The sequence below is a fragment of the Myodes glareolus genome, chromosome 18, assembly GCF_982192425.1.
Source record: "Myodes glareolus chromosome 18, mMyoGla1.1, whole genome shotgun sequence".
Classification (NCBI taxonomy): domain Eukaryota; kingdom Metazoa; phylum Chordata; class Mammalia; order Rodentia; family Cricetidae; genus Myodes; species Myodes glareolus.
Genome location: NC_142043.1, coordinates 50,886,806 through 50,914,686, shown reverse-complemented (window position 1 = coordinate 50,914,686; position 27,881 = coordinate 50,886,806). Strand labels below are relative to the sequence as shown.

The window sequence follows — 27,881 nt, the reverse complement described above, 5'->3', positions numbered from 1 at the left end:
GAAGCACAGAGATTTTGGTCACATACACTATTACGAGGGCATATCCTGAACCCAGGGATGACGGGTCCACATTCTAAACCAGAAAGCAGGCTCCCCAATCCAGGCAAAATCAGAACCTAAATCTACCTGTCTAGCAGCCATGCCTATTTTCTATACACCATTACCTCCCTAACATCAGGTATGACAGTATATAGAATAAAAAATGTGTTCAATTTCCCTGGAACATTTAAGCTGACTCTTTCCAATGCAGGAAATAAAGCTCAAGACTGCATCTTTCCTACCAGCTGTGCAATGGAAATGTCATTTGTTATCCAAAGATCTGTATTTCTGGTCTGTAAGAGATTGTCCATGATATTAGCAAGTATAAAGTCTGAGTTCAGTTATGCAACCCCAATGGTGCCCTGACTGGTCATCTGTCATCTTGGAGAGTCTGCCCAGTACTTCTCATCCACCTTACTTTATGCTGAGTACCTTATTGAATTAGCCCTAGGGGGTTAGAGAGGTAGCTCATCCAGTAAAGAGCTTGCTTTGCCAAATCCTACAAACCACATATTACAAAGCTGGGTGTGGTGGTGTCTGGTTGAATTCCAATCCTAATTCTGCATAGTCAGAGGTAGGATGATGCCTGTAGTTCATGGACCAGCAATGCTACTTGGCAAGTTATAGACCAGTCAGGGGGTCATATCTGAAAAAAAACAAACAAAATCACTCTAACCAGGGAAGCAGATAGATTAAACGTAGATCTTTACCTCTTTCTCATTCCTCCAAGTCTAATTCCCCTGTCCCCTCCTCAGCTCTGTAGCAGACCATCTGCTGCAGCCTCTCCACACTCTCTGGCCCCACTCCCAGGCACTAAACAGACCCTGGTGAGAATCCCTGCTTCCCTCTCTTTTGTGGACTCCCTCAGGCTCCCTCTCTTCTAGTCTATCCCCATTCCTAAGTGTCAGCTCCCAACATTACAAACACATTTTATCTGGAATCCCCAGTGGCCACACCTATCTGGGTCCCAGAAGAATTTCCTACCAGATAACACACAGTTACATGCCTAATAATCAGAAAAGGCGACAGAAACCAAGGAACAAAACACCCATCCAACAAAGATCAGATGTCAGCAATGAGACTTAAAGTCTCCCCAAATCCAGAGTGTACTTCAGTGCAAAAGTACAACCAGTAATATCTGGGACAATATGTCACCATTTTAAACCAGCAATCCTACCAGAACAAGCCCTGTGAGTATTGTACCATCACTAAAGCACAAGACAAACACCTTAAAATAGCTTTTATAAATATGATAGAGGACCTTAAAGAGGCAATGAATAAATCCCTTAAAGAAATCTATGAAACACAAATAAATAATGGGAGGAAATGAATAGAGAGTTTCAAAATATGAAAGTAGAAATATAATCAATAAAGAAAACAAGATTTGAAAGAAATTTGGAATAAAATAATTAGGAACAGAAACAAGAACCACAGAGACAGGTCTCAAAACAGAATACAAGAGATAAAAGAGAATCTCAGGCACTGAAAACAGGATAGAATAAATGAATACCTTGGTCAAAGAAATGTCAACATTAAAATTTACTGACAGAAAATATCCCAGAAATCTGAGACACCATGCGAAGACCAAATCTAAGAATAACAGAAATAAATAGAGGAAGGAGAAGAATCCCAGGTCAAAGGCACAGACATTATTCTCAACAAAATCATAGAAGAAAATTTTTCTATCCTAAAGAAGAAGGTGCATACTATGGTACAAGAGACATACAGAACAACAAATAGACTAATCCAAATAGAAATTCCTTTCTTCATATGAAAATTCAAACACTAAACAAACAAAATAAAAGGCAATATTAATCTTCAAAGGGAAAAGACAAAGTAATATATAAAGGCAAACCTATTGGAATAACAAACATCTGACTTCTTAATGGAGACTTGAAAAGCCAGAAGGACTGGGCAGATGTTCTAGAGACAATTAAGAAACCACAGACAGAACAGACTACTATGCACAGCAAAACATTCAATTACAGGAGATGGAGTAAATAAAATATTCTATGAAAAATAAAACAAAACAAACAAATTTAGGAAGTATCTATCTATAAATACAGTACTACAGAAGTGGAGGAAAAGGAAAACTTCATGCTGAATAGGTCAACCATACCCAAGAAAACACAATGAATAATAATCCCAGACCAACAAATTAAAAGAGTGAAAACACACACGCACACATACACACACACCACACACACACCACCACCACAACAACAATAACAACAAAACAGTAATCAACAATAACTCTCATTGATATCTCTTAACATCAATGGTCTCAATTCCCCAGTAAAAATAGACAAATTAACAGAACACATGTGAAAACAGGATTGCTACTTCTGCTGCATTCATCCAACATACCCTAATATCAAGGTTATATATCACCTCAGGATAAAAATATTGGAAAAGGATATTCCACGCAAATTGACCTAAGAAACAAGCTGGTGTAGCAATTTTAACCTGTGATAAAAATAGACTTCACACCACAACTAATCAGAAGCGATAGGAAAGGGTACTACATACACACCAAAGGAAAAAACGATCCACGAAGAGGACGTTCATACTGGCAGTGACAGTGGGAGAGTTCAGTATACCACTTCTGTCAAAAGAAGGGCCATCCAAACAAAAACTGAACAGAAAAATCCTGGATCTAACTGCCATTATAAATCAAATGGAGCTAATAGATATGTACAGAATATTTCATTCAAGCACAAAACATTATATTCTTCTCTGCACCTCATGAAACTTTTTCCAAAATTGACCACATAGTCAGACACTAAAGAAGTCTGAACAGATGCACAAAAACTGAAATAACACCCTGCATCCTATTTGACCATCGCATATTAAAGTGAGGTATCAATACAGAAACAAAACAAAAATAAAAGAAAGCTTACAAACTCATGAAAATGGAACAATTTACTACTTAATGAAAAATGGATCAAGAGAGAAAACAAAGACGTTCTAGAAATGAATGAAAATGAATACACACCATACCCAAACTTTTCAAACACAAAGAAGGCAATTCTAAGAGACATGTTCATATAGGCCACCTATATTAAAAAAATAAATAAAGGGAGAGATCTCATACAATAATTTAATAGCACATTTGAAAGTTCTGAAACAAAGAGAAGAAATTGCATGAAAAAGGAATATCTGGCACGAAATAACTAAACTCAGGGCTGAAATCAATAAAATAGAAAAATAATACAAAGAATCAATAAAACACAGTGTTGGTTCTTTGAGCAAATAAATTAAGATTAAAGGCAGAGAGAAAATACAGAAATCAACAAAATTAGAACAATTAGAACAGAAAAGAGGGGTGTGGCAACAGACTCTGAGGAAGCCAGAGAATCCTAAGGACATACTTTAAACATTCATACTCTTCCAAATTGGAAAATCTAAAAGAGATGGATAATTTTCTCACAATTTTCTCAATGCATTCCACTCACCAAAGTTAAATTAACATCAGATAAACAGTTTAAATCGACCTATAGCCATCAGTAAAATAGAAGCAGTCGGTAAAAATCTCACAAATTTGGTTAGGGAACAATCATTCATTGATGGTGGGAAGGTAAACCTGTACAGCTGTGTGAAAATCAGTGTGGTGGTTCCTCAGGAAGATGGGATCCATTTCCCTCAAAATACAGCTATAACATTCTTGGGCATATACCCAAAGGACATGTTATCCTACCACGGAGACACTTGCTCAGTCATGTTCGTTGCAACTCTATTCATAACAGGTGGAAATTAGAAGTAACCTAGACAGATGTCCCTCAACAAAGGAATGGATGAAGAAATGTGCTACCATAATACAATTAAGATATTACTCAACCATTAAAGGAAATGAAACCATTAAATTTGCAGGTAAAAGGATGAAATTAGGAAAACATCATCCTGAATGAGGTCATCCAGACCCAGAAAGAAATATGGCATGCATTCATTTATATGTGGACATTAGTTGTTAAGAAAATGATAGCCAAGCTACAGACAGAGCTTATGTATAGAGTAAAGAACTAGAGGGGACAGACAGACTTCCCTAAGTAAGGGAAATAGGATAGCATTGGGTGGATAGGAGTGACTGGAAAAGGAGGATCAATTTTCACGAAGGTGAAGGAGAATATATGGGGAGAAACAACTAAAGTTTACGACCATTTGAGGGGTCGTATAGAAATCTGACACGACAGAAGGTTGTGTGTGTGTGTGCACGCCCGTGCATGTGTGTATGTGTGTATGCGGGGAATCTAACTGAAATCACCAACTAGTGGGGGAGACATATACCAAACTGGATATCTTTTGTTATCAAATGAAGCTTCAAGAACTGTGATTAGGTTACGTCTAATTGAGTTCTTGGCTAAAGGAGTCTCATGGGATTCCCCAAACAACCCAGGTCGTTGTCAAGACTTTAACTCTCCACAAACTGACAGCAAGACCCTATTACTGAAGACAACACTTACACAATTCGCTGAACCTGGAGAAGTTAAGCTAGTGCCTACCCAGAGCCTTCACCTTTGAGTTATAATGTCTTTGGTGCAGGAATATATCCTGCATTCTACCACAAGTGAAATGTAAACACCAACCCAGCCACAGACCCTTTGATCTACAATGCTATCCTACCTACAAGGTAGTCTAGTACAATGGTGGCACAAAGCATGTGGGAATAACTCTCTAGTATCTGATTTGCCTTAAGGACTGGTCTATGAGATGGAACCCATATCTGACATTGCTTGAGTGGCTAGGAGCCTGAGACTAGATAGCCAAAGGGCATAGAGTAAAACCATACTATTATTCTTTTAAAGCGTTAGCAATGGAAGGACTCTTAGTGGCATTCCGCTATACTCATAGATCACTGACTCGCTCAGGCATCATGAGAGAAGCCCCTCCTGCAGTAGTTGGCAACAAATACAGAGACCCACCACATTCAGACATTATTGCAGCCACTTGGGAGAGCTAGGAACACTCAGTCAGAAGGGGAATGTCTCCATCAAATCTCTCCCATCAGGGCTCTGGGAACCCGGTGGAAGAGAAGGCAGAAAGAGTGTAAGAGTCAGAGGGGATGGAAGACGCCAGAGTCAGTGCACCTATGAACTCACAGAGAGTGCGGCAGTTTGTATAGGACTTGCACAGCTCTGTATCAGGTTTTGTTTATATAATTATAGCTTCCAGTTTAATGTTTTTATAGTATTCCTGATTATCCGAATGAATGGGTTATCTGGTTCTTGTGCCTTCTTCTGGGCCCTTCACCTTCTGTTTTGTTGTTTTGTCCAATTCCAATGTGTTAGTTTTTGTTTTACCTCATTATCATATATTATATTATATTTCCTTAGAAGCCTGCTTGATTTCTAATGAGAAACATAAAGGATTTGTATCCAGATGGAGATGGAGAGGAAATGGGAGGTGAAGAGGGAGGGAAAACCATAATCAGTATATATTATGTGAAGGGAAAAAGATACTATCAATAGAAACAACAAAAGATTCATATTAAAAAGACAAGCAAGATACAGAACATGTGTGCAGGGACAGTTGAGGTCTTGTGACACACACATACATGCACATACACATATACAGGTACACACACCTGTAAACATGCACATATAGGCATACACACAATTATGCACACATATTCACAAAGAGACACACACAATCATGTGCACACACCAACACACATACGCACAGGTATGCACAAACACACACATATGTGTGTACACACAGATTCACTCTATTCTTTTCTCCTTAATATGACTGCAATTGGGCATAACAGGTAGTAACCATCTCATTGGCAACTGAATCAATCAGTCATCAACCTTTAGAAAAAAATATTTACAGTTTAAGCAATGGGGAGGCAGGAAAAGAGTAGAAGCGACATTTTGATGAAGCACGGCCCTTCCTTATGTTTCATTTTCTAGATCTCTTATTTCTGGATCATTCCATATTTAGCAGTGAATGTTCACTTGTAAATTCCTCTTCAGCACCTGTTTCATTTTGTTTGTTTGTGGGATGTTCTAGAAAGTGTATGTATATATGACATAGATGAGCATTTCTCATCAAGTTTTATTTTTAAAATTATGTATATACATGTGTCTTGGGTGGGTGTGTACATGTGTGAGTGCAGCTGCCCACGGAGGTGAGAGAGCATCGGATTCCACGAAGCCACAATGACAGGTAATCGTGAGTGGCAGAGTACTGACCCTGTGCTCTCTGTAAAAGCAGTATACAATTTAAACCACCAAACGATCTCTCCTACCCAAGATGAAACTATAGGGTATCAAAGTTTGTTTTAGATTTCAGAGAAGACTCTATACTCCCCTTTCTCATTAAAGTCAACTTATCCCGGCAATGAGTGGGTTCAAGGCCTGCAGCAGAATAGGTTCTATGGTGCTTGGAAGGTCAGCTGGAGATGTGACAGAGCTCGGGACAATAGCAAGGGCATCTGCTGACAGGAGAGTGGGAATATGGAGAAGCTCGCAGATGTAGGCACATCATCCCTTTCCTCTTAGCCCCCTCCTCTAAACCTGAAGAGAGAAGAGAGAGACTAGACCCTGGTGGGGCCAAAAACTAAACAGAAATAGATAACCACAGCAGACATTTTGTTGCTGAGCTAAACTAGGTCAGACTTGTGAGGCCATAAACATGTTGCTTGGGAACATCAGTTCTGTGGTCAGAAAGCCCAGGTGTCAATCTTGCTTTAACCATGTATTCATTATGTCACCCCAGGGATGAGTTATTTAACTTCAGCTTTGGGCTTTGATTTCCAACACTGTGGGGAAAAATAAGCCTTACAAGTTTCTTAAAGGTATAAAATAATAGTAATACAAGGAAAGAAATTGAAATAGTTTTCTGCTTTGTGACCAGTCCCATAGAGTTGCTTTTGTCTTTCTAGTTGCGACTACTAAGGTTCATATTATTTTAATGCATATCCATAGACAATATGTTTACACAAAAAATATACAAGGCCTGACTCTGTATATGTCCTCAAATACTGCTGATAAGTTTCACTGATGACAAATATTGCCAACCTCTGAAATGGCATAAGTCAAATAAAATCCTTAAATGACATCTACCAAGGTGAATAACAGCATAGAAGGAACATAATCTTCCACCAGTTCTTCATGGACCACAGATCCAAGGACACAAATCATATGGGGGCCTTGAATGGTATGATTATACCCCTCTATGGGGCAGGAGACTCTTTTAAGGTATGTGAGAGAGCCCTGGAATCAGTACCAATAGACTATGTTCCCTAGCTTCACCTTGATAGAGCACTGACAGCATGCATAAGTTATTAAACATGTATGAGACTAGTTTATATATAGATTTATGTATAGACATACACACATCAATGCCATATACGTAAGCGTCCTTTGAAATTATTGTTAGACCCAATGCATTTTCCTGGGGCATTATGCGATGTCTGGAGGGCTGCTAGGGCACAGGCTCACAACCTCCTGCATGAATTAGCAGGCGATCTGTCCCCCATTCATATCACCCTTCCTGACTTTGCTCAAATAGTGCTAGTATTTCACTGACCCTTCCGAAAAGAAGCCACCCAGGGCTGTCCTGGGCTCCATTTGTCACCTTCCCCTTTCTTTGCAGCATGTTTTGAGGCACTTAGTGCCATTAGGAAAAATTATGTCATTCATGCCTTATTCCGGGCCTGCCTCCTGCCTCCAGGTGGAGCACCAGATGCGTAATGGGGCCATTTAAAAAATGCTGCCTTAGAAAAAACAGCTCTGCACAATTAGCGAGATGAAGCCAAGGAGTACCCTTTCTTTGCCTCCAGCATGAGTTATCTTCCAGGAAAACGAATTGCTGTACCAACCGTGGAGCAGCACAATTAAGAGGGAAGGAAACTGCAGAAACATACCGCAGCGTCCCCTAGATGGATGGTGGGGAGTGCAGACGAAGACATGCCACTCATAAGTCCATACATCTTTATCTGTATAGCTGATATATGGAATGTTTCAAGTCATCCCTGAGAGTCAGACAACATACTAAATATCGACTCATTGGGAGCTTGAATGAGAGGTCTCATTAATTTAAATAGTATTAAGAAGATGATGTTTCATAAACTCCAGGAAATCATCAAAACATCAAAGAGAAGAAAGAAAGAAAAAGAGGATAAGGGATAATCAGGGATTACACACATGTGTGAACACGTGTCTGAGAGAGACAAGGAAGTCATGAAAACATCATCAAAGTTCCAAAAACCATCCTTTTCAAGACGGTGAAAAATATGATCTGTCATAATTAAAAATAACCAATGGTACCTTTAAGCATATAATAGTACATTGGTTTTGATTTTATTTTAGTGATTGGCTATGAGCAGAAATGACTCAAATGTCCTTTTCTGGGAAGAAATTTCCTTTTCATTGCCTAAGACAATGCTTTTGACTGAACAAAGACTATTTAAACATGTTTTATGATTATAGGTATTTTTTCTAATGTTCTATGCTACAGCCCTATAACCTAAAAATAACTTACTTTGTGTGTGTGTGTGGGTGGGGGGGGAAAGGAGTAGACCTGACCTCTCCAGACTCTTAAAAGCATAAACAGGAGTTTATGGGTATTGCGTCTGACATTCCTAGGAGACAAAATCTCACAGCAAACTTCCTGATGCCCTGGGTCTTACAATCCTTCTGTCCTCTCTTCTGCAATGATCCTTGAGCCTTAGGTGCAGAAATTGTATGATATATGTATATCCGTTTAAACTTGACTCTGAAACTCTTCATTTAGTTTAGTTGTATTCTGTAAATGCCTTTGTATAGTGCATAGAGGAGTTTCTTAATGAGTAACCATGAGCCGAATGAAGATAACAAAGGACATGTCAATGTGAACTGGAGAAGGTTGACAAGGTCCAGACTCTACAAAAAGAACCATAGTCAACTAAGACAGCTGAAACGGGGAGAACTAGTCCGGCCCCGGGAAGAGCACATAGATTGGTTACCCCAAACCAAATGATTAGCTCTGAAAACATACAAACAAGTGACATTATACAAGCGGAGCAGGCTGTATTTAGAAGGCCATAATGCGCATATATGCTTAGCAACAACAAATGAAAGAAAAATAGGCCATGAATTTGGAAAAGGAACAAAGATGTGTATATGAGAGAGGTTGGAGGGAGGTTGTAGGTTAGAAATGGTGTCATTATATTAAAATCTCAAAAATGACCAGAAAAAAAATTTGAGGTAAATACAAACGGGGCCCCTAAAATTGCCATGAAGAAACAAATTTGGTTTTAAGGAACATCCCGTGAACACACATTCACACCTGCAAAGACATGCTAGTTGGGTTGCGCAATGCTTCCCTAAGCTTTGAATGGTGCAAAGACCATGCTTGAGTTATGACTCAGTAATTAAGAGCACTGTCTGAGTGCTCTTCCTGAGTGTTTAAGTTTGATCTCCAGCACCCACACCCAGGTGCACAATTGTGGGTAACTACAGTTCCAGGGGATCCAACATCCTTCTTTGGCATCTACCTATAACTAGGCACACATGTGATGAACAGACATTAAGGTAGTCAAATGTCTACGCACAGCATAAAAATTCAAAGAAATCTTCTGTTGTCTTGTTCTCAGAATCATGGAAACTATCAGACAATTCAGCCACAAGTGTCTTGTGACCCACAGCTTGACTGTATGTGCCCTCCTACAATCTACTATCACAAAGGGACAACAGGATGTACTTGCTCCAGGTTGTCAGGGTTATTGTTGTCATGGATGCATCATCAGATAGCAGCACTTCTGAGCCACTTTTATCTCAAGCCCTTGCTGAGACACATTTACTCAATTTAGACTTCTTAAAAACTTCAGGTTTCAGTGAAGGTCAGTGTAAGAAATATTCATTTTGGATACTTCTGTCTATTATCAGCTGGAAGATGACATTGTTCTTCATGTAGCCTATTAATACTCTAATGCGATTTAACTAAGGCAAACATTATCTTCAAATTAAAAGCCTGATTAAATATCATCTCTCTTAATAACCACTTATGCTATTCATAGTGGTGACTATTTACTAAAATTGCTCATTCATTTGTAACCTTAAAATATTTATCTAGAACAAACACATCCTAAAAGTCTTCACTGGTTCAAAGTCTGCCATGACCCATTATTATTTTTATTTCTAATTTTATATATGGTTTTGTTTCTTACATTTGCAGTTCTCAGACTCTTGTGAAAGAAATTATATTTATAGTGAAATTTGTAGAAATTGCAATTTTTCTGCCTGTCTCTTTTCCTCACTGAACTCTTAGAAAATGGGAAGCTAGTTTTCTGTGTCGTGGTAAGAAAATTAGAATAAATGTGGGCCAGTGTGGAAAGACACAGAGGGCTGCACCAGGAGCCTGAGTTCACAGTTTCTTCCTGTCATCAACTAACTGTGTGATGCTAGGAAACTTATATTCATTTATTAGTCTTTGTTTGCTTGTCAACAAAGTGTCATGGGTTTCCTTGTAGCTCAGTTAAGAGGAAAAAGGCAAATATATGAACGTGTCAATAAGAGAAATGTCGTCGCCAAGTTGAACATGCTCTCCTGCCACCTCCTCTCCATCAGTGAAGGAGTGATGATAAAGGATACAGCAATGTTAACAATGATCTTTTGAATTCATCTGAGCCAGAGGTGAGCTTTTGCCGAACCTCCCAGGGGTTGTAGAACAGCACGGCAATGTATTAAATTGGGTTGTCTAATGCTTTGTATCCACATGTCAATCTTGAGCTAGCTCCATGGGCAGGCCATATAGAGTAGATGTGACGAACCACTAAGAGGACCTTCCAGAGCAAGGAGTATAAGTCATCCAACACTCAGCAGCTGGGAGGTGAAGGAAAGTCAGCTGAGGAAATGTACCATCATTTCATTGAGTCAAGTGTTGAGGGGTGTGGTTAAACAGTTTACAATATATGGGACATTCCAACAATCAAGTAATTATCTTACTCTCGTAGGCAAAGAGTCCCAAAGGGGAGTAATCTGGAAATAGGTGAAAGCACAAGAAGCCAATGTTTGATATCACTTTATAAGAGTCATTAATTTGCTATTAATAGCATCTAGACTATAAATCATGAAGAAAAAAAATTGGAAGATGGCTCAGTGTCTAAGACACTTACTATAAAAGACTGATGACCTGAATCCAATCCATGGAACCCACTTAAAGGTAAGAATAGGAAAGACTCCCCAAGGTTGCTTTTTTTGTCTTCAAGAGCAAATCAACATCTCTCTCTCTCACTTCTCCCCAACACCCTTCCAACTCACACTTGCCATGCATTCCACAAAAATAAATAAAATTAAAATATCGTAAATCATGAAGAAAGAATGAGATTGTATTGGTATTGATAGGAAACAAAGAAAGAAAGGGAGCAAGGGAGAAGAGAGAGAGTGAGGGAGCAGGAAGGGGGCAAGAGAAGAAGACAGGAAAGGGGAAAGAGGGAGGGAGCATTTATCTCTTGTGTAGCATGACTGTCTATTACACATCTCCAAGCAGGAGCACAGCCTGAGGTCAGAAATGAATTGACAGCTTGGAATGTAATCCTCACCACCCTGTGTCTCTGCTCACACTGCTTTCACTTCTGCCTTTATCTGGATTGTAATGAATGTTGAAATCAACACTCTGCTCTTCTACAATCCTTAGCTCCTGGCTGTTTTTCTTTTCTCCCCCTTTGAATTTATGTTTTTATACCTGATTCCCAACTAAACTCACAAGCATCCAAGTGTCTGCATGGAGGATTGGTCTCACTTACATGTGTATTTTGCCTAATGGGGAATTGGCTCCTTCCTACAGTTGTCAAATACATCTTGCTTACCTCATGAACTTTTCATCTGCCAGTGCATTGAAATTCCAAGTTTCAGGTTGTTTAGCATAGAAGAGACATAAATTAATTTCTCCTCTTACCTACTATGGATTGGTATCAAGCCAATTCCTTCTCAAGAACAATTTTACAGTCAAACATTCTATTATAAATATTAACAGAATAAAATAATTCAGCATCTGTGTTTTGATTCACGTAAGACAAATAGCAATCTGACCATCATTATAAGCAGCAAATACTTTACACCAAGTTCACACTTCTCTATTTCATCCCTCTTTCTAGGCATTAATTCTGTACCTCACCCAGATATCTGATCTTGCCTCTTTCTGTGACCAAAAATACCTTAATTTCAAAAAGACAGAACACCAGTCTTCCTCAAAGAAACAATAGCCATCTCAGTAAAGCCAAATCAAACCAGCCCTACTATCACAACAGAGCATCAACAAGGAAAATGCCTAAAGCCGCACATCTTATTCTTGCTGGTGAAAATAAATCAGCATCATAGAGGTACTCTCTTAAAACAAATTGAAGCAAAATATTCCTGCCGTTGATGGCCTAATGCCATGCTGTAATTTTTTTTGAAAAGAGTGTTTTAGACAAGCTGAGCAGGACAACAGGAACAAGACCAGAAATGCAGGAAGAAGAAACCAAGACAAATATGTGGATGAATCAGGAAGGGGTCACTATTGTCTGGATTATATACTGGCCTAGTCTTTTGGGTTGAATTTCATTCTATTGACTCCATAATTTGAGTCAGTTGGTCTTGCAAATACCAATCCAATAAATCCTTCCTGTCATTAATATCATGTTTAGTCAGTGCTTCCCCCAATTTTCTACTAAACCAGACTTTAGCCCTTGGCAAAGGCATGCACCATGTAGCCGAGTGTTCTGATATCTCCTCTGCTCACCTGACCACAAAACTCGCTGAGAAATTAGAGGAGAATATTTTCAATAGCTATGAAGTATAAAACACAATGCCCAAGATTCTGGTTCTGAAACTGCTGAGACCTATCCTGTGACCTATCCTGTGACCTGGAATAAGTTATTAAAACACCCCACCTATTTCCATGTTTGTCAAGTTGAGATAGTTACAACATAAAATATTATGTCGTACATAACATAATACAGTAGTTCCAAAAATGACTGCCACTGGATCCACAGCAAAATAAGCCCTCCCCAGATCAATCTCATGCATGGTTATGACTGTTTGTCTATAGATCAAGATAATTATTTAATATGATTTATTGAATAGCAATAGAAACAAAACCATGCCCCATACACATTTTAAAAAATTTCTTGAAATTACTAGGAAATCAGTGCTTACTTTGATTCCTGGTTAATACAATTTTGTAAATGAACTGACCAATGAGTGAAAACCACTTTCTAGAGCTAAATTTTCTATACTTTATTTCCCCCTTCTCTCCTCCTCTTTCTCATCTACTTTCCTTTCTTCTTGTCTATCTCCTTAGCCTCATATCCTTCACTTCTCCTTCCATTTTATAGTTTGAAACTTTGCCTTTTTCCTGATAAACATTTCTGCTAATTTTCAAAACTTTTCCCTTTCTTTTTGTTTTCTCATTTTTTTCATGCCTAGACAAATGGATACACTATATCCAGAAAGCTCATTAGCTAACTCCCTAAGGCCAGAACATGGCAAGCACATTAGCCTACTAAGTTATTTGTATGTACTTGATTGCCTAAGTTCTGCAGGCCCCGGTGGCTCCGTTGGTCAACAGTTATATTACTGCTGACCCCCATCATTCCATAATTGATATATATTGCTCCCTGATGGAAGCTTGAGCTTAGTTGCAGTTGCTTGGAACATTTTCAAATCTTGCTGATCATCTCCCTTCCAATGGATTGGTTTCATATATTTTTTCCAATTTCTAAAAGGGAGGCTTTTAGCACACCAGCCTCAGAGTAAGAGAGCACAAGGAAACACACTAAGGAAAATTCACAAAACACAGAAATTACATACCTAATCAATTTTAAGTAGTATAAAAATTTGGTGACCTAAAAACGTGGCACCTGCGAAAAGGATAATTTTAAGAGTTTAAAGCTATTAATTATTTGATTTTTGTCCTACCGAATTTACATATACATGCACATTAGATTATAACAATGCTTGTTTATGGCAGGCACTCTTCCTTCAGGAAGTATAGCAGCTAGCAACTGTGCTCCAGAGACTAGAGGAACAATTGACAGTGTTTTCAGGTCTGACTACTGTAACCTAAGTACAGGATAACTATGTGGGAGTTACACTTTATTTTTTTTTATTTAAGCCACTCATAAGTCAGAGTGCCATGGAGACTGAACCAGAAGCTCCTGCTTAGCCACTAGGCACTTTGCACCCTGCTACTCCTTTCTACTGAAGCTTTAGAGAAAGCACTTGGTAGTCATCGTGTCTTCACATTCTTGGAAATGGAGGAGGAACAGGCTGGGGTAGAGTCCACCATCAGGTAATGTCCTGGAGCTTGAAGCTGGATGGGTAGTGTGCAAACAGCTTCTCTGTCTTCTGTCTCAAAAAACTGTGACTACCCTTGGCTACTTCCTCTTCTAAGCAATGCGTGAGAAGTGATTGAAGATGTGTGCATCTGATTTTTATTGCTACAATGATGTTTGGACAGAGCTCTTGAACTTCAGTGCTAATGGAGGATGCCTCTGATTTTATCAAAAGATGAGATCCAGAGTAAGAACTTCTTCAACTCTCTACTCATCGATCTTTATGTGTGATTATATCTTATTTCTCCTCAGTCCTAGTTAAGAAGAAAAGTTTTCTTGTTTTCCAACCTTAATCTCCAACTGTTCTCCTAATATCATTCATCTTGCTCACTTAAAATGCTATTTCTTTCTGTTACTGTGTCAGTTTTTTCATTGGTTCATTCATTTCCACAGCTTTCTTATTCTTTACCTGAGAATTCCTCAGATAATGCTGTTTAAACCTATGTAAGTACCACAGGATAAAAAGGCTCTCACCACATCAATAATTCTCTCTGTTCAGGGATGCTGTACCCATAGTCTGTTCTCCTCTCTGCCAACCTATGAGATGCTCTATTACATGGCCCCCACTGTTTCTTTTTCCTTGCACTGGTTCTCATTTCATTGTGACACCATCACCATCCTCTTATTTCTGATACAGCTTGGCGAATGGATTCAGGTTCTTTCTTTCTTTCTTTCTTTCTTTCTTTCTTTCTTTCTTTCTTTCTTTCTTTCTTTCTTTCTTTCTTCCTTTCTTCCTTTCTTTCCTTTTACTTTATAAATAATACCAATCAAAATTTCCACTTCCTCCCCTCCTCCCACTTCCCTCCTGCTCCCCCACAAACCCTCCCCTCCACCCCCTTCAGTGCTGAGAGAGGGCAAGGTACCCTGCCCTGTGGGAAGTCTAAGGCCCTACCCCCTACATCCAGGCTCAGGAAGGTATGCATTCAAATAGAATAGGATCCCAAAAAGTCAGTACATGCAGTAGAGACAAATCCCACTGTCATTATCATTGGCCTGCCAGTCTGCCCCAACTGTCAGCCAGATTCAGAGGGTCCAGTTTGATCCCATGCTCAGTTGCAGTACAGCTGGAGTTGGTGAGCTCCCATTAGCTCAGGCACACTGTCACAGTGGGTGGACCAACTGCTCGTGGTCCTGATTTCCTTGCTCATATTCCCCCTCCTTCTGCTCTTCAACTGGACCTTGGGAGCTCAGTTTAGTGTTTTGATGTGGGTCTCTGTCTCTATCTCCATCCATAGCCAGATGAAGGTTCTACGGTGATTTTCAAGATAATCATCAGTCTGACTACAGAACAAGGCCAGTTCAGGCACCCTCTCCTCCACTGCCCAGGGTTCTAGCTGGGGTCATCCCGTGGATTCCTGGGAATCCCTCCAGAGCCTAGCCTCTTGCCAACCCCAAAATGACCCCCTCAATTAAGATATCACCTTCCCTGCTCCCATATCTACCCTTCCTCCATATCTCAACCATCCCACTCCTCCAAGCTCTCCTCAAACTTCCGCTTCTCCCCTCTCTCCCCTCCCCCACTCCCATGCTCCCAACTTTTGCCTGGTGAACTTCTCTGCTTCCAATTTCCAGGAGAATCTATATACGTTTTTCTTTAGGTTCTCTAGGATCATGAACTATATGCTCAATTTATATTGTTTATCCTTTGTTTATGGCTAGAATCCACCAATGAGTGAGTACATACCATATTCATATTTTTGGGTCTGGGTTATCTCACTCAGGATAGTGTTTTCTATTTCCATCCATTTGCATGCAAAATTCAAGATGTCATTTTTTTTTTAACCACTGAGTAGTACTCTAATGTGTAGATGTGCCATACTTTCTTTTTCCATTCTTCTATTGAGGGGCATCTAGGTTGTTTCCAGGTTCTGGCTATTACAAATAATTCTGCTATGAACATAGTTGAACAAATGCTTTTGTAGAATGATTGGGCATCTCTTGGTTATATTCCCAAGAGTGGTATTGCTGGATCCTGAGGTAGATTGACTCCCAATTTTCTGAGTAACTGCCACACTAATTTTCAAAGTGGTTGCACAAGTTTTCACTCCCACCAGCAATGGATGAGTGTTTCCCTTACTCCAAAGCCTCTCCAGCATAAGCTATCATTGGTATTTTTGATTTTAGCTACTCAGATAGGTGTAAAATGGCATCTCAAAGTTGTTTGATTTGCATTTCCATGAAAGCTAAGGAAGTTGAACATGTCCTTAAGCGTCATTTGGCCATTTGAAATTCTGTTGAGAAATCTCTGTTCAGCTCAATACCCCATTTTTTAATAGGGTTATTTAGAATTTTAACCTGTAGGTTCTTGAGTTCTTCATATATTTTTGAGATGAGGCCTTTGTCTGATGTGGGGTTGGTGAAGATTTTCTCCCATTCAGTAGTTTGCGTTTTTGTCTTAATGACTGTGTCCTTTGCTTTACAGAAGCTTCTCAGTTGCAGGAGGTCCCATTTATACATTGTTTCTCTCATTGTCTGTGCTACTAGGGTTATATGTGGGAAGTGGTCTCCTGTGGCCATGCATTGCAGGTTCTTCCCACTTTCTCTTCTATCAGGTTCAGTGTGATCAGATTTATATTGAGGTCTTTAATCCATTTGGACTTGAGTTTTGTGCATGGTGATAGATATGGATCTATTTTCATTCTTCTACAGGTTGACATCCAGTTACGCCAGCACCATTTGTTAAAGATGCTTTCTTTCTTCCATTGTATAATTTCAGCTTCTTTGTCAAAAATCAGGTGTTCATAGGTTTGTGTATTAATATCTGGGTCTTCAAATAGATTCCATCTGTCAACGTCTCTGTTTTTATGCCAATACTAAGCTGTTTTCATTACTGTAGCTCTGTAATAGAGTTTGATGTCAGGGATGGTAACGCCTCCAGAAGTTCCTTTATTATATAGGATTGTTTTGGCTATGCTGGGTTTTTTTTTTGTTTTTCCATGTAAAGTTGATTACTGGTACTCTCTAAAAAGGAATCTTACACATACCTTTCAGGTTCAGAGAACGTGGATTGTCGACATCATTTATAGTCATCAACTCTTGCAAAGTGATTCATTTAAGAAATTCAAGAGTTTCTATAGGAAACTATGGCTTTAATAGCAGATGTTTAAGATGTGAGGAGGTACTGCTGAGTTTCTGGTATTCACAGAGGAATATGTTAGGACAGTTGCCACCATTACCTACCTTTGCTCCAGGGCAACACTACTGGTTACACTGAGGAAAGAATGTGCATGCAGGCTACATCACAAGCAGACAAAAAGCTTGATTTTCAACACGCTTTGTCATCTGGGAAAGCTCTGCTTCTCAATGTCCAGGGGAAACAGAAGCCACAGACATGAGCTTCCAGTTTCCTTCTTTCTGACTAAAGACATTTCTTTTGTCTAGATAATAATGCAACCAAAGTCAGAGACACAAAGCTGATGGAGCAAAAATACCTGACTTCCTGATGACACTCAGACTCTCTGGGAGGCACTACTCCCCAATTTGTATAAAGTGTCAAAGTAAACTTGTACAGTACGAAAGGTCTCCTGGAACTAACTAATGAAAATCCCTGCTCAGTGAGTTTCTTAAAATCCTTCTCTAGCGCTCATTTAGTGAGTGGCTCCAGTTGCTTCTTGGACCTTTCTTCTCTAAGAGTCACAGTTGCGGCTCCAGTTTCTCCTAGACCTTTCTCCCCTCACATGCCCCATAGTCACCTAGCGTCAGTAAATAACATCAAACACATCTACCTACTCTTTTAGCTAAGTTGCCATTTCCCAGAACATTAAAGTAAGTCTTGCCTATCCTTCAGCCTTAACTTACAATTGGGTGTTGACTTTACACTTCCGGGGCTCACTGAGATTTCATGCCTACAGGTGTGCTCACTGCTTCCCTCCTTAGGTTCTATTAAACAAGCCCTTCCAACCAGTCTCTTTCCCCAGTCCCCTGCTTTCTGACCTATCAGTACCATCAAACAGTTAACTTTTGAATGCACAAATCTCTTTGTGTGCCTCTCAAGTTTCAAGCCAATAATCTCTAAAATGAAGTCCTATTTACCCTCACACCACAGTATATACACCAATAGTATAAGCAATGAATGCTGTGTTCAGTCAAATCACTCCACTCCTCCACCTCCAACCAAGCATTCTTTAGCTACTTTGCTATGTGTTCTTGTCTTATTGTTTTATGTGTCTAAAACCTCTTCTGTCCTCTTACAAAAAAAAAAAGAAAAACAGCAAAACAGACAAACAAACAAAATGCTTGCTACTGAAGTAGCATTTGCTACTGAAGGAAGAAGTTTGGATCAGGCAACTTCTCTACCTTTCACTTTCCTACTCTGCATACTGGAGAAATGTATTACTCCCTTGCTTGTTCAACCATACACGTCCCTGCACACTATAAGAGCACAGTTTACTGCATTTCTCTACATGCACGTCACACACTTGCAGGCATTTTATTTGTTACTTATGTACAGATGTGAGCATCATAAAAGAGCCGCTGGATAGTGACTGTCTTGTGGTCCAGATGTGTTGGTGTACTTGGCAGAGAGAGGCACTCAGCAGGTTTTCTGATTTTAATGATCTGTGCTTTGGTCTCCTATAGAGAGAACATGCAACTTCAGGATAAACGTGTATCATGTAGACTTAAAATGAGAGGTGATGGGTTTTAATTTGATGCTGTATTATGAGAATGTATTTCAAAACATTTCGCTTTATTTATTCAGCTTCTCTGCCTTAACCCCCAGCGCCCACAGAATATATTCTGCCTATTCATGCTGGAGTCATAGTCACTCAGGGTTATTTCTTTCTCAAGCATGTTTGCTAAGAGTCCTATCACATAAACCTGATTCTGTAAATGATCTAGTCTTAAATACAAAACCTGTATGATAGTTAAAAATAAGCTTCTGTGCTTTCAAAGTGTGCTTGATAGTTTTTAAGATACCCCATGACTGGTTAGCTTTCAATTTAAAGAAAATAAAAAAGACAGATAGGAAGAAGCAAGGAGATAGGAGGAAGGTAAGAGAAGGTAGATGTAGGGTCACTGGGCTATCCAAGCAAGTAGAGTTTGGCACACAAAAACGAAATGTACTAAAAGCATTCCAGAGTCTGCCTGCGAGCAGATGCTAAGAGATGTAAAGGGGGGCATGCTTGCCTCTGGCAGATTTATTTTTCTAATGGAGAACTGTGGGCAAAATGATGACAAGAGGCTTTGGATTCACAATGATACATGGATACATGATGACCCCACTTTTAAATGGCCAGTCCTTGGTTTTCCATCTCTCCTGCCTGTTCGCTCTAACCAATATATAAAATTCATGAATTTGAATCACTGTACCAAACAATGGTGAAGGTAAAGCCTATTTATATATCTCAAGATTACATTTTGGATGGACAATTAGCAATCATTTTTTTTAAATACATAGTTTTATTTGAAACAATTTTAAAATTTAAATATAGTTTATCGTATTCTTTAATTTTCCCAAATCCTTTCAATTGTCTACCCCTCCATACTAACCCAACTTTAAGTTATTTCTCAACAAACATACCAAAAAATCAATGCAACAACCTCCCCAAAACAAACAAATAAAAATGGAGTAACAACAAACAAAAAAATAACACACCACCCCCAAAGAAGAGAAAAACAAGACAAAATATCAAACTGTAACCAAATAAAAGTGCGCATAAAGCTGTGGAGTCCACGATGTGCTGGTCAGATACTCCTAAACATGAGGACTGCCCAGGAGTGGTTGTTAACCCATGACGTCACTCCATCAGAGAAAACTTGGTTGCCTTCTTCTAGCAGACATAGATGACAGTTCAGGTGTTAACCTTTACCTTAGGGCCTAGGTTCTCAGTTATCCATTTTTTTTAATATAACAAAGTAAAATACAATAAGATGGAACAAAAACTGTCACATCAAAGTTGGCCAGGACAAACCAAGCGAAGAAAAGAGCCCAAGAGAAGGCACATGAATCAGAGACCCACTCATTGACAAACTGCGAATTCTCGTAAGAACACTACACTGGAAGCCATAATATTTTTTAGAGAGCCTTGTTTGTTTTCTTGGTGTCCTCCACCCCTATGGGTCTTACACTCCTTTCTTCTCTTCTTTGTCTTTGGGATCCCTGAGCTCTGAAGGGAGAGATTTGATGAAGACATCCCACTTAGGGCTGAGTGTTCCAAACTCTCTCACTCTCTGTAGAATATCTGGTTGTGGGTCTCTGTATTTGTTTCCATTGGCTGCCTGAGGAGGTTTCTCTGATGATGCTAAATGAGACACTGATTTATGAGAATAGAAATCGTGTATTTTAATAGCTCTGTCAAGACCGCACCTATGGATATGCACTAAAGATTTTTGAGAGCTTTGTGTTTTGTAAGACAAGAGCCCTTGTATATATTTGGAAAATAAGATGTGTGTGACTACGGACCTTGTGAGGATGATGACTGTGTGAGATACTGAACGAGGACAGAGAGAAGACAGGCTGTTTAAAAGTTTAGAAACACTGCTCAGATAGCATAATGTACACATGCGATATGCTCATGCCATGGTGGTTATTGATTTACTGTCATTTGGCCCATAATTTTTCAATATTTTTAATTTAAATAATGGGCAAGTGACAACATCAGTGGAGAGAAAACACTTAGCATTGAATCCAGATCATTACCCGAAATCGCAATGCTCAGTATGCGACTAGCAGCATTGCTGTAAACCTGTCCTCACAGGCTGAGCAACAGCCAGTATCTAGACACAGTATCATGATGCAGTTATTCAATATCTTATGTAAGATACTCAACACACTCTAAAAGATACTGTGAGAAAAAAATGCGTATGTTAGCTGGGCGGTGGTGGCGCAAGCCTTTAATCTCAGAATTCAGGAGGCAGAGGCAGGTGGATCTCTGTGAGTTTCAGACTAGCCTGGTATACAGAGTGAGTTCCAGGACAGCCTCCAAAGCTACACAGAGAAACCCTGCCTCTAGTCCCCCTCCCCACAAAAAAAACCTGTCTATGTAACTTGTAAAGAAGCATACATGCTCTGTTCATGTTTAATGAAGGCTAGTTACAGTGTTCAGTATGATATATGAGGTAAATTCATTTCTTACTTGTGATATTTGCAATGTACAGCTGGTCAATCAGTACATAATTACATCCTAAGTAAAAAAAGAAATCATTACCAGTACCTGTATAATTCTGTCTGTAGTATATGTATGTACCTGTGGATATGTGTATATTTCTATGTAGATGTGCTAATAAGGCTCATATTGCTGTGTCTTAATAAACTATAAATCTTTTTGAAAAGTGAAAGATTATGAACTTTGATTTCCATCTAAGTGCTTTTCTAAAATTTGTATATCAAGGAAATAAATCTTTATTTTCTTCCCTGACCTTTACAGAAATAAAAAACAAGAGCGAAATCTTACCAATTTTTTTCTGAATAATTCACTCTTGCCTTGCAAACCTCAACTTTTTTCATGAATTCAATGCTGAACACCAAAAGAGAAAACACAGAGGTCTCTGATGGGAAACCCCAACTTTGACATTTACTTGTATGACCCCAGAGAAGCTATTTAACCTTTCTGTATTACATTGCTTCAGATATTAAAGAAAACAAAGCAATTCAATAAATATCCCCTAGAATGTGACTGTAATGATTGGGCTAAAACTTAGGCCACAGGGAGATAATCAATAATGATTAGCTTCCTCTCTCTGTCTCTGATGATAACCTTTCCTTTTTATGTAACTTAATTTCCTTCAAGAACATCAATTCATTAAGAGAAAGTTCCATGTTCGGATATAGAAGGATGAGATTCTGCTAATGCAGAAATAAGCTGGTACAGTTTTTAAAAAGAGTTCTTAGCAATATGGCTTCCTAAAATGTTCATCATACTTTAACTTAAATTTATAGGCTTGGTCCATGTCCTTCTCAAAGTCACTGATAACTGAATCCAATATAGACATCAAATATTATCTTATTACTGTGCCTGCTCTAGAAAAATGATCAATGTTATTAAAAGATGAGCAAAAACCAGCAGACATTATTCCTACCATGGCAATTTAAAAGCATCTTGAAACTCAAGGCTACAGAAAAATTTATTCAAGTTCCTCTAATGCAAAATATATATATAATATTCTATATCGAAAATTGCACATGAGAATTTTTTAAATCTCAGCATCATAATTTATGTGTTGTAAACAAAAATATGTAGAAAATAAAAATTTATAACAATAAAATAATTGAAATAATATATAATTTTACATTTATTTATCTTAAAATCTTACAGAGTTCAATTTAAAGTTCCTTCTACATTCTTTATAAGGTCTAAAAAATGTTATACATGCCCATAAATTTCCTATCCAGATAGTATCCAAAAGCTATATATTTTTTAATCTCTGGAGTAAAAAAATACGTTTTAACATTTTAAAAAGAAATCTGGAAAGTGATTGTAATGACTGGGCTAAAGCTTAGATCAGAGCTAGATAATCAATAATGATTAGCTTCCTCTCTCTGCCCCTAATGATAACCTTTTCTTTTTTGTAACTACATTTACAGTACAAGCAATTTATACTAACTGTGAGCAAGCGTGTCCTATGCTAAATTCATCTGAGAGATAGTGGTGGCATCTTCTGTGTGTAATGGTGCAAGTGACAGGCAGAGTACTCACGGCTGACATGATGAGCTCGCCCCCCAGGTTCTGGATCTCAGCTTTAACTTGACTGCAGATTTTCAGCTGGTGGGAGTAGAATTTAATCTGTTCCAGATAAGCCAGCAAGTCCTGTTTGCACGGTGGATCTGGGCACTGCAAGTATAACAGAGATAAAAATAGGTATAGCAAAATAAAGAGGTACATCCCAGTGGGGAATACACACACCATGGATACCATATAGGGCAGCGGTTTTCCACCAGCCCCATTTCTTATGCCTAGGTACAGTCTCATATACATCATTGGAAAACTCCTGCTGAAACAACTTCTTTGTTCTTTGGCTGTAGTCACTGGGATTAGACCAAGTACTTGCTATAGGAAGGTGCCAATATAAAGAATACATAAAGAGCTGCCTTCAACTCATGACAAGTTTAGCAGCCTTCAGATTATGTCTTTGGGTAGACATGAAGAACTAGTAATATGCAATTATCTCATCACTACGAGAGTATCTAAAGGAATCACTACAAGAATATACCATGAAATGCAGAGTGTTTGCTGTCTTCCCTGTGATATTTGTGTGAGAATACCAAATCCACAAGAAAGCATCTTAAGCTGTATTATTTTTCAGCTTTAAATGTTCTTACTGGGGCAGAAAAAGGAAATTATTTCTACCTGAGATGGTATCTGCAGATTCTATGCGGGTAAGAAGCAGAAAACTCACATGTTTTTAAGGGTGTAGCAAAACTCTTTTTCAAAACCAGTTCCCCTTGGTGATTAATTTTCCAAAAGGAACTCCTATGAAAATAGTTCTAAGTGTCACTATACCATGGCAAAAGTCTCTGGATAAAGGTGAATTTTCGTGCTGTCTTCCCCACGGAGTTATAGGCTTAAGAAGTTTGTTCCTCACCTTAATTCTATTCTTAGTAACTTTTCATAAGAACTTAGATATGCAAACAGAAACTCATGACCAAAGAAATTTATTTCTATAGTACTTGAAATATCAAAAATCAGAAATAATGCAAAATAGTAGAAAGAGGAGATATGAATGTCTGTCTAAATACTGTGACACTGTACCATTTCATTGGATTTTCAGAAGCTGGAGAGAAGGCTCAGAGGTTAAGAGTGCCTGCTGCTCTTGCAGAGAATTTAGACAAGTTCAGGTCCTTCAACCTATGCCAGGTAGCTCACCACCACCGTTACCTATAGTTTTAAGGGATGTGAAACTCCCTTCCTGCTTCCCCAGGTACCTACAGATTATGTATGGCATTCAGTTACTCAAACAATATGCCCAAATAAAATAATACGCAATAAAATATTTAAAATGTTTTCAAATTATATGGGAGAATAATGTTCAGTGCTGAAAAGTTAAAACTTTTGGAATTAAAACTGCATGCATCACTTCAGCTAAATTGGATCAAATGTGCAATTTTTAACCATACTGAAAAGGAATTATATGAAAATGATAATGGATATGATACAGTCAGGTGTCTCTATTTTCTTCATATATTACATTTGTCTTGAAATAAATATACATTATTCCCATAATGATACAATTCTATTCAAAATATTTAAATTGAATCATACAAATTAAAAGGTAGGATGAATGGCCAACAGTGAGATGTTTCAGTAGTAAGAATGCTTGCCACCAAATCTGATGACCAGATTTCAATTTCTAGAACTCACAAGGTAGAAGAAGAGATCAGATGCTTGTGATTTATCCTCTTCCTCCACATGTATATTGTGTCATGTGAGTCATGCCAAACTCCCGTAAATAGATAAATGCAAAAGTGTAATATGATAGACCAGAAACATCTCTCTGGAACATTTGAATTCATCTATTGCAATCATCTACCACAATCTCCTGATGAGAGGTTCTAGGACATATATAGATACCAAAATCCAAAATCGCTTAGTTCATCTTAAATAAAACAGAAAGAATTTGTGCATAACTTAAACACATTCTTCTGGTAAACTTTAAATATATCTATATTGCATATAAACAATTAATAAAGTTTAAATAGTATATAAATTGTTGGAACATTGTATTGCTTGGGAAATTTAATGTCAGGCAAGAAAGACAGTGTATGAACAATACACATATGCCATCAAAGGTTCACCTATAACAACCTGAATGGGAGGTGACTGAATTGGTGGGTACAGAACTCATATGCATAGATGGATAACTAATTTGTAACTAGGATGGGATATGGTTAGGAAATTCCAGAAAAGTTTATTCTACTTCATGCTGTTAAATACTTGGTCCACATATCTGCAAGTTAGATGCACAAGTTGAGGTCATGAAAACTTGCACTCAAAGTTCATACTAATTAATAAAGGAATCAAATATATTCCTCTACATAAATATTTTCCACCCATAAGACAGAAATAGATACATATAAAGTTTGGTGGAACAGGATCACCAGCCTCAAAGACATTAGACCTGATGGTAAAAGGAGTTGAGATAAATGTGTTTTGTTTTGTATTGTTTGGTATTTGTGTGTGTGTGTGTGTGTGTGTGTGTGTGTGTGTGTGTGTATGTGTGTGTGTGTGTGTGTGTTGGATAAGGAGTTAACAGTAGCCTACACACTTATTAATGAAGATTAAATTAGAGTTCAATAAAAGGAAGCAAGAAAGAGCAAAAAGCAGAAGAGAAAGAGAAGAAAAAAGAAAAACAGAAGCAGGAATGATGGTAGCCAGTTCCCACATGGTTTTCCTGCCTGCAGGATGCTACTCTAAATAATTAGGCATGAAATCACTCTCGGTAATCAAACTCTGAGACAAAGGTGACTTCCTCTGATGAAAAAGGGTGTATTCCCCAACTGTATCATCATGACAGGAAGACTTCCTCCATGTGAGGCACCACATCTGGTCTCTCAAAAGCATGATGTTTCATATCAGAGCATGTCACTAAGATCTAAATAAGGCCATTGGGCAGATCTCCAGACTAAACTCTAGAAATAGTCAGTTCGAGGGCTTCGTTTTCTCTGATTTATTCATATGGATGAACAATCATCTCTTCTACACAGCACTCCTTCAAAACACTTTTGATTTTGCTTATTGAAGAACTTTTTCTCTATTCTTTTCTCTTATGGTCAGAAATAATGGCAGTCCTGGCATAGACGGTGTTTTATCTATCATGTAAGTATACCTCCCATATAACTCTTCCATTAAACAGGGGTTGTATAGACACCTGTATAAATTCATGGATCTACTACAACGTCAATCAACAAATGCATAAACAGAGCCAAAAGGGGGCAGTTTCCTTGCCAATTAATAAGTGACAACAGAGACGGAGTTTATACAATATGGAGACTTCAACCTTACCTCTTTTGCCAGAAACAATGTCACTCTTCTTGCAGACATCATTGTATGTAGAACTAAACTGCCACTTGATTTATAAAAGGGCTTCTTAAGTTAGCCTTTTATTTTAAATTATACATTTAATTACTGTGGATCTGTTCTTTCACGGTTATAAAACTCCTGATGAAATTTACATTGTAACTACTGATTTGAATCTCTTTTTATTGAGAATAGGCTTTTATGCAATCTATTTTAATTATGGTTCTCTTCCTCCAACTTCTCCCAGGTCCTCCTCATAGCCCTACCCACCAAATCTATACCCTTTCTTTCTCTTATTAAGATACAAACAGGCCTCTTAAAACATCTCCCAGATCCTTTCCATATCCCCACCACCCAAATATCCGCCTTTCTTTCTCCCCTTCTCAACAGGATACAAACAGGGATCTAAAAATAATGAAACAAAATAACAGAAACAAACAAAAATAGGACAAAAGAAACAGCAATGACAAAGAAAGAGCTAAAGAAAAAGCAGAAGAAACACATACTGAGATACACACACGTACATTTGCCATCACATAAAAAAAATGAAGCCATAATATATAAGAAAATTATGTAGGGTTAAAAAAAAAGTCCTCTCCCTGAGAATGAGAGACAGAAGAAATCTCCTGGGTGAACGGTGGGCAGGTACAGATGGGAACATGAGTAATCAGGCTGGGGGGTCACAGAGAGGTAGAATACTGAAAGAGACTGCTGGAAAGAGGGGGTATTTTGGGATCATATAAAAACCTGGAAATCTCCCAGAAAGCTGTAAGTATGACGCCAGCTAAGACTCCTAATAATAGTGGATACATAGCCGGAATCGGCCATCTCCTGTGACCAGGCAAGATTTCAAGCGGAGGAAGTGGGAAAACAACCCAGCTACAAATCCTTCAACCTACAGTCTGTACTGCCTATAAAATGTGCTGGGGTAAGGATGACCTAGAGGCTGAGGAAGTGGCGAATGGCTAGTCTAGCCTAAAAAACATGCCAGGAGAATAAGCCTACCACAAAAACAGCCAGGAGAGCCAGATCCTACAGGCTGGATGACAGAGACCTAGGATATTATCAAACACAAATGAAGAACAAAAAAGTCAATGTAATGATATCCAATGATATTTATACACATAGATTGGTGCCCATCCCAAATCTCAGCAGAGAGGATTCATCCACCAACTGATGGGAACAGATGCAGATCCACATTAGGCAGAGCTCAGGGAATTCTGCCAAAGAGGGGGACACAGAACTGTAGGAGACAGAAGGGTCTAGGGCACCACAAGAAAACTTACAGAAACAACTAACAGGGGCTCACAGGAACTCGCAGAGACTGAATGGACAACCAGAGAGCCTACATGGGACTGACCCAGGTACATACTCTACTTATATGTTACAGTTGTGTAGCTTGGTCCTCTGGTGAGACTCCTAACAGTGGGAACAGGGGCTGCCTCTGGCTCTATTGCTGGCTTTTGGGACCCTATTCCTCATTGTGGGTTGTAGATGAAAGTTTCTGTCCTGCCCAGTTCTGGAGCTCTTCAGTCCCAAAGAAACACACAGAGCTTTATATTATTTATAAACTGTTTGACCTATTAGCT

General features: G+C 38.6%; 1 protein-coding gene across 3 annotated transcripts in view; it reads right to left on the bottom strand.

Annotated features, from left to right (window-relative positions):
* Positions 1-27,881, bottom strand: part of Ctnna3 (catenin alpha 3) — a 1,405,098-nt gene that overhangs the window by 23,624 nt on the left and 1,353,593 nt on the right. For all 3 annotated transcript variants that reach the window (XM_048451587.3, XM_087898188.1, XM_087898189.1), the window contains one exon: positions 22,975-23,109. In XM_048451587.3, coding sequence (XP_048307544.3) covers positions 22,975-23,109 — 135 coding nt within the window. The remainder of the gene's footprint in view (positions 1-22,974; positions 23,110-27,881) is intronic.